The sequence below is a fragment of the Bombus vosnesenskii genome, unplaced genomic scaffold (assembly GCF_011952255.1).
Source record: "Bombus vosnesenskii isolate JDL3184/JDL3185 unplaced genomic scaffold, Bvos_JDL3184-5_v1.1 scf7180000014674, whole genome shotgun sequence".
Classification (NCBI taxonomy): domain Eukaryota; kingdom Metazoa; phylum Arthropoda; class Insecta; order Hymenoptera; family Apidae; genus Bombus; species Bombus vosnesenskii.
In genome coordinates, this window is record NW_022883586.1 from 1 (window position 1) to 7,025 (window position 7,025).

Genomic DNA, 7,025 nt, shown 5'->3' on the forward strand with positions numbered 1-7,025 from the left:
AGCATTAGGCATACCAGGTATATATGGATTAAACAAAATAGGGGTATTCAAATGCATCAGGAAATGTATACCGAACAAATTATGTATCAATTTATTTTGCTGCCGAAATGAAACTGTAATCAACAGCCACAATGCGACAGCCCCACCAGTAGCACTCACCCTGGGCTCAACACCCAACATCTATATTCCAACCAACACATACCACTCAGATGAAGAGGAGGAATCAGCTGTAATTTTCAAGCCACGTCAAGTCCGATTCCACAAAAATCTTCTGAAGAAAACTTGAGGGATCAAGTTCAATCTAAGAAGGGGGGAAGGTCACAGACGAAATTCGAGCAACTGTATATAACAAACCGAAATTCCGAACGCCTTATCGCGTGTGACCGTCCGGTCAGCACCCGTTCTCAGCCGCCTGAGCGGCATTCGATCACTCCAGCCGTTCTCCGAATTTTACACTAAGTATAAACAAAACCTTCTCCCACTCCAACGAATGGAAGAATATAAATGCTCCCTTCAAAATCATCCAGTCAGTCTAATAAAAAAATTCTTAACTAATCCAAGTATTGAAAGTGTATCATCGCGAACCGAAAAAATTGTATAAATTGAGTAAAAAAATAAAAAGAACTTAATCTCCTTTTCGGAAATTAACAAGTTCCTTATTTTTACCTTAATTTTACACGACACGGTCGTCGTCGCCGCCTCCTCGTCGTCGTCGTCGACGGAGGGGGAGGGTGGCGCCGGTTGGCTCGCGTCCGTGTCTTCCAGCGGGAACAACGTCCCGATGACGTTGTCCAACAACGCCGGATCCATGTCCGAGGTCAGCGGGGGCGCCGAAGGTCGTAGCTTCTTGGTGACTACTTTGTACGGCCGTCCCCACGGGTCGGATTCGACCTCCTCGATCAGCTCCGTCCAGCACCGAGATTTCGCGGCCTTGATCTCCCGCTGAAGAGTCCGTCTCGCCTCTCTGTACTCCTCGTAGCGGCGGGAGATCTCCTCCTCGTCGCGCGTCAGTCTGCGACGGCGGGCCCTTAGGAATCTTCTGCGGGCCCGAACGCAATCCTCTCGCATCTCGGCGATCTCCGGGGTCCACCAGTACGTTCCCCGGTCTCGTCCACCCCCCGGGACGGAGCGCGGCATCGAGGCGTCGCACGCCGCGGTCATGTATCTTCGGAGCTCCCCCGCCTCCTCGTCGATGCCTCCCTGCTCGGCCGTCCGTCGGGCGTCCCAGCTCCAGGCGGACACGATCGTGGCCGCCCGCAGCATCTCCTTGTCCATCTCCTTCAGGCGCCATCGCGGCGGCGGCGGGCGGCGACGGTTCTCTCCCGGTCGTCGTCGTCTCCTCCCGGCGTCGTCCTCCTCGGTCCCCGGGGTCACCTCCATCAGAATGTAGAGGTGGTCGGACAGCGTTTCCACCCCCTCGGCCACTCTCCAGTCGCGGATTCGCCTGAGCAGCTCCGGGGTAGCCCACGTGATGTCCACCACCGAGGATCCTCTCCACGCCACGCAGGTGCTCGCCGAGCCCCTGTTCGCCAGCAGGAGCCCCAGACCCGCTGCCCAGTCGGTGAGCATCCTTCCTCGGGAGTTGGTCCTGGGGTTTCCCCACTGCGTCGAGTGGGCGTTGAAGTCCCCCATGACGAGCACCTGGCGGGGGTGGCATCCTCGGATGCACTCGCCGACTCGGTCCAGAAACTCCCCGTACGCGTCCAGGTCGACGTTCGGAGAGACGTACACCGCCACCACCGCCGCTCCTAGCCACTCGACCGCGACGAAGCCGCTGCCACGGTCCAGCGGGACGCACGACGCCGACGTCCACGTTATCCCCGCGGATCCGTCCAGGTCCCCGACCCAGTTGGGCGAGTCGGGTATACGATGCGGTTCCGCCACCGCCGCTAGGGCCACCTCGTTCTCCCGGATGGTCTGGACGAGCAGATCTTGCGCTCTTCTCGACCTACCGAGATTGCATTGCAGCAGGCGCTTGAACTATGCCGTCACCTCCATGGCCTCCTCCCGGCCATCCGCCGCTGCTGCTGGTGGTGGTGCGGCGGCGCTTCCCGGTGTCCCTACCGCGGCGGCTGCTGCTGCTGCTGCTGCCGCTGCCGGTTGGCGGATCGGTCTCCTCCTCTTGACCTTCGGCGGGTTGCAGGCCTCTCCACCCATCCTGTGATTCGCGGGCGCCCCGAGCGACTCGCACAGCGGACACTTGGGAGCGGAGGCGGGACACTCTCTGGCGCGGTGTCCGCTCCCGCCGCACCTGTAGCACAGGTGCCCTCGGTCTTCTCCGGATACGCAAGTGGCGCGCACGTGCCCCAGTTCCAGGCACCTGAAACACTGCAACGGCCGCTTCGGCATGGCCCTTATCCTCGCCGTTGACCAGCCCAGGGCTATCTTCTCCGCCTGGGCCAGCTTGCGGGCTCCTGCCGCCGGACACCTGACCCATGCCGATCCGAGGCCGCCCCTGGTGGCGCCGATCTCTCCCACCTGCACCTCCGCGCTGCCGCATCCCGCCGCCGAGGCCAGTGCTCTTCGCAGCTCCTCCTTCTTGACCGAGATGTCTATCCCGGTCACGCGTAGCTCCGCCATCCTGGTCGGTGTGGCGATTCTCACCGCCGTCGGGTCCAGCGTCTCGGCCAGCCGCGTCGCCAGTAGCGTCGCCTTTCCCCTGTCCTTGTCTCCGGGGACTTGTATTATGATGGCGCCCGTCATCGCCTTCTTCATCTCGAGGCGCTCCGCGCCGAGCTCCGATAGCGGGATCCTCGTTCTTGCCGCTTCCAGGACGTCGGCGTACGACATCCTCGCCCCCTCGTTCAACGTCAGGGTCACCGCGGATGTTCGCGGTGCGCGAGGGGGCGTGACCACCTTGGGTGTCCGCGGTGGTCCTCTCTGCGTCGCGGGGGCGCTCGCCTTCGGTGCTCCCGTCGTCCTGCAGGGCAGGGGTTGCTGCTGCTGCTGCCGTACCCGCGTCGGTGGTGGCGCGGTCGGTCCTTTCCTCGCCGTCTCTCCTCCGGCGGCGGCTGCCTTCGCCCCGCTCGCCTTCTTCCTGTTTCTCCTCCTTTTCTTCGTCGTCTCCACCAGCTCCCATCCGCCGTCCTCCTGTTCCCTTCGGGGCGGCGTCAGTTGGGCGGCGGGAGGGTCGACGGGGCGGTCCCCGCTGGGTCGTGCTTCGGGGGTGCGTTGCCATCGTGCGTCCCCGAATCGTTCTTCGATGGTCCTGAGGATGGAGGGTCCCAGTTCTCGGACCGCTCTTTCCAGGGCCTCCAGACGCGTCCTGTCGTTTCCGCCTTCCCACGGGGGGCGGGCGTATTCGGGAGCCGCGTCGGAGCATCGCGGGCACTCGTTGATGCGAGCGGCCAGTCTCCTCAATTCCTGGCGGAGGGCTGCGTTCTCCCCCTCCAGCACGGACAGCCTCGCGTCCACGTCGTCGGTGCCACGCGCTGGCCTCTCCCTCCTCGCGGATTCCTTGTTCCAGGCGGCGGTGATATAGCTCGCCGCGTTCTTGAGGGATCTGATGTAAGTCCCCTTCAGGTTCGACGAGGTCGTCGCGACGTACATTATTTCAGACACGTGCATCGTCATGCCCGCGCTGATTTCCGCCGGAGAGCTCGTCCTCATCTGCAGCTCCAATTCTTCGGACACCTCCGGTGTCGTTGAGGCTGTTGTTCTTTTCCTCTTACCCCTGGACGCCGTCGAAGGCAGCGACGAACGCGAGGCGACCGAGGCGACCGACTCCTCGTCGTCGGACCTCGCCCGCCCCCTCGATCCCCCCGCCACCGGTGACGTACCGTCGTCCATCGTGGCCGGCGCGAGAAAAACGTACTCGGACCCGTTCGCGGTTCTCAGCGAACGTCTCGTCGCCTTCCTCGGAGGCTCCACCGCGGTCTCCGTCTTGTCGTCCTCTGGATGTCCTCCCGTCGTTATCCTCCTCCTCTCTCCTGTTGTTCCATCGCCAGTCGTGGAAACGCGTCCGGGGGCCTGGCGGTCCACCCTCGAACGGCCGTGGTCGCGAGATATCGACGCAGCGGGGCCCACTTCACTACCCGCGACTGCGCCGGTACTGGGGTATCCCTCCCCTGCACCGTAAACTTTGTCCTTTAAGTTCTCCATAACCATATTCGTTTGTTTCGCCGAGGTCGTCGTCGAAGTCTCCGTCCTGGTGCCACTCACTCTTTCGCGCCCTGCTCCGGTCGAAGCCGGTGCAGGGCGTCAGGGAGCCCCGCGAGAAGGTGAGGTGAGTGGTCTTGACAGGCATGGGCCCACCAACTTCTCCGAAGTTCTCCGCACCGGATCGGCGAACCGACGGGTGCCGAGGGCACCGATCGGCCGCCACCCGACTGTAAGAGAACATCAGATCCATCGGGGTTTCCCAGGGCATGGTCCTATGCCCCGGGAACCCATGCCCGCCTTGTGCTCCCCAACCCCAACCTAACCTAACCCCAACCTAACCTAACCCCAACCTAACCCCAACCTAACCCCAACCTTTTTTTTTTTTTTTTTTTATCGTGGAGAAAGAAATCCTCATGGACACCCGCTATTCGGGTAGTGTCGGACTCTTACCGACTAAAACTCCACGGTGGCCTGTCCTGACGCCTGAGTCGAGATGCACCCGGGATCTCTTCCGAATTACTACCGGTCACCCCCGGGCGTCTATCTCTCCTTCTCATCGAAGGGAGGCATCCTGCTCTTCTTGGACCGCTAGGGGGGACCACACCCCCTAGCGCCTCGCTCCTACCGCGTCCTCCTGGGGACCCCACCCTGACGCCTCTTCCTGGTTTCCACGTGCTCCTACGGCGGCCGCGACGGTGCCGCCGGATTTCCCCAGGGTAGTCCTGTGTCCCGGGGGCTTCTGCCTGCCTCGTGCTCCTTGGAGAGTCCCAGAAAAAAGGCTTTTGTGCGCCTCCTTCCTCTTCGTCAGCGCCCGCTGAACGTTCACCCATCCTTGTCCGTGCCGCGGGGACCGTTGCTTAACCCATGTGATCGGTGGGAAACTAACGTTTCCACCGCGGCTAAGCGGACGCTGACAACTTAACCCCAACCTTTTTTTTTTTTTTCGTGGAGAAAACATTCATAGGCGCCCCGCGCCCTCCGGGGAGAGGGCGCTGGGTAGTGCCGGATTCGTACCGGCGGCGGCCACCGCGCATCGCGCCACCCCCGACGGGCCGCCGTGCAAGACCTCCTGGTTCCCCGACCAGGCGATTTAGCGGCACCGTGGCGCCGAAGCGGCCGACGCCTAAGACCCACCTGACGGCGAAGCGGTCCGAGCTCGCCTGGAAGTGGCGTGCCCACGCCCCCCACCCCGCCGCCGTCCGCCTATCCTTTCGGGATGGGAATCCCGTTCTCTCTCGCGCTCCGCCGCCTCCTTCCGCAGCATCACCTGCTCGCAGAATGTGGTGACCGCCTTCCGACTCCTCTCGTTCGCCAGCAGCGCACCGAACACCGCCGGCGGCGGGGAGAGGTCTCCTCCTATCTCAGCAACGAGGGCGCGGCGAGGCAACGCCCACGCCGGACAGTGCTCCAACGTGTGTTGCGCCGAGTCCACGCCCTCGTTGCAATGCTGGCAACGCGCGGTCGCCTCCCGTCCTATCCTGTGCAGGTATTCACCGAAGCATCCATGCCCGGTAAGTACCTGCGTTACCCTATAGGTCAGGGGGGGCGCACCGCCGTCCAACCAATCGTTCCAGTTTGGTAGAACGGCCTCGACGACCCGGAGGCCGGGCGCGCCGGTTCCCGTTGCGAGACTGGCCCGCCACGAATCCAATAGAATTCGTCGAGCCCGCACCACAGCGTCATCGCGTGCCGCCTCGTCCACCCCGCCCGATGGTGCTCGCGTCTGTCGATAGATCTCCCGAGACCGTAGGGCCTCCAACTCGAACGGGGGGAACCCCGCGAGCAAGGACGCCGCCGTAGCCGAGACTGTGCGATACGCCCTCACCGTCCCAAGGGCCACCGTACGATGCAGTCTCCTGACCAGCCGGAGACTGCGACGATTGGCCAACAGGCTCGCCGCCCAGATCGGAGCACCGTACAGGAGCCTCGATCGCACCACCCCGGCGTCCAACGTTGTCCAACGGTGTCTAACGTTGTCCAACGGTGTCCAATGTTGTCCAACGACGTCCAACGATGTGCCACGTTGCAGTCCAGTCTAGATAATCCAAAATACTGTTGGAGGCTTTTGGAGACCCAAACTGGACCGACGGTATCCCACGGTGTCCCACGGTGCAATCCAGTCTAGATCATCCAAAATTCTCTTAGAGGCTTTTGGTGATCCAAACTGGACTGTTGCGTAGTTCTTAGCTTGGCATCGTTTTCCAAATATTAATCAAATGATTAATTTTTGGAAAAGGATGCCAATTACCAGGTCTCACCACGAGGAGGTGACTACGCACGAGACCCGCCCATGGGTTATGTAACACTACACATTCGATTTCGACATTCAACCTGTTGGCAGAATGTCGAGTTCTGACTCTACTTAACCATGGGCCTGCGTATGGAAATAGTTGTTTCGTAGCCTAACTGCGAAACACATATCTCCAACGCAGCGCTTACATGAATCTTTACAAACGTAGAACGAAGCCTACGTAACGCAACATCCATCTCCCACACAACGATTACATCGATCAGTACAAATATCGTACAATAATTCGCATCCCTACTGGCATCATTCGGTATCAAACATTTATCTAACTTGGAATGAAAGGAAGAAAACGTAGCTACTGACACTGTATATACCATTTCGTCTTTCGCAGAAGGGACATACGAGTCGCTGTACTAAACTAGTTATAACTAGTTATAAACTCTAACGTGATCTCAATAAGTTTCCCTTAAAAATGGGAAAACAAGAAAATGCCCGATGAATCAGATGACAAAGGAAAAAATCGCGGCGCGCCCGAAACGAACGAGATCGCGATCTCTCGAAAGAACTCACAAACCTACGCGACGTACCCCCGTGCACGAGATAACCCCGAGGTTCAGCGGAAAGCCCAAGAATTGACCGTAACTCGATTCCTGTTTCGCCGTTCGAAACTTACACG

General features: G+C 60.3%; 1 protein-coding gene across 1 annotated transcript; it reads right to left on the reverse strand.

Annotated features, from left to right (window-relative positions):
• Positions 1–775: 775 nt before the first annotated feature.
• LOC117240485 lies at positions 776–4,107 on the reverse strand (the record flags this gene model as incomplete). The annotated part of the gene is made up of 3 exons (XM_033506507.1): positions 2,545–4,107; positions 1,993–2,478; positions 776–1,917 (listed from the first exon to the last, which is right to left on the reverse strand). Coding segments are annotated over exons 1-3 (3,191 nt in total), but the record flags the coding sequence as incomplete, so codon positions are not given.
• Positions 4,108–7,025: the final 2,918 nt, after the last annotated feature.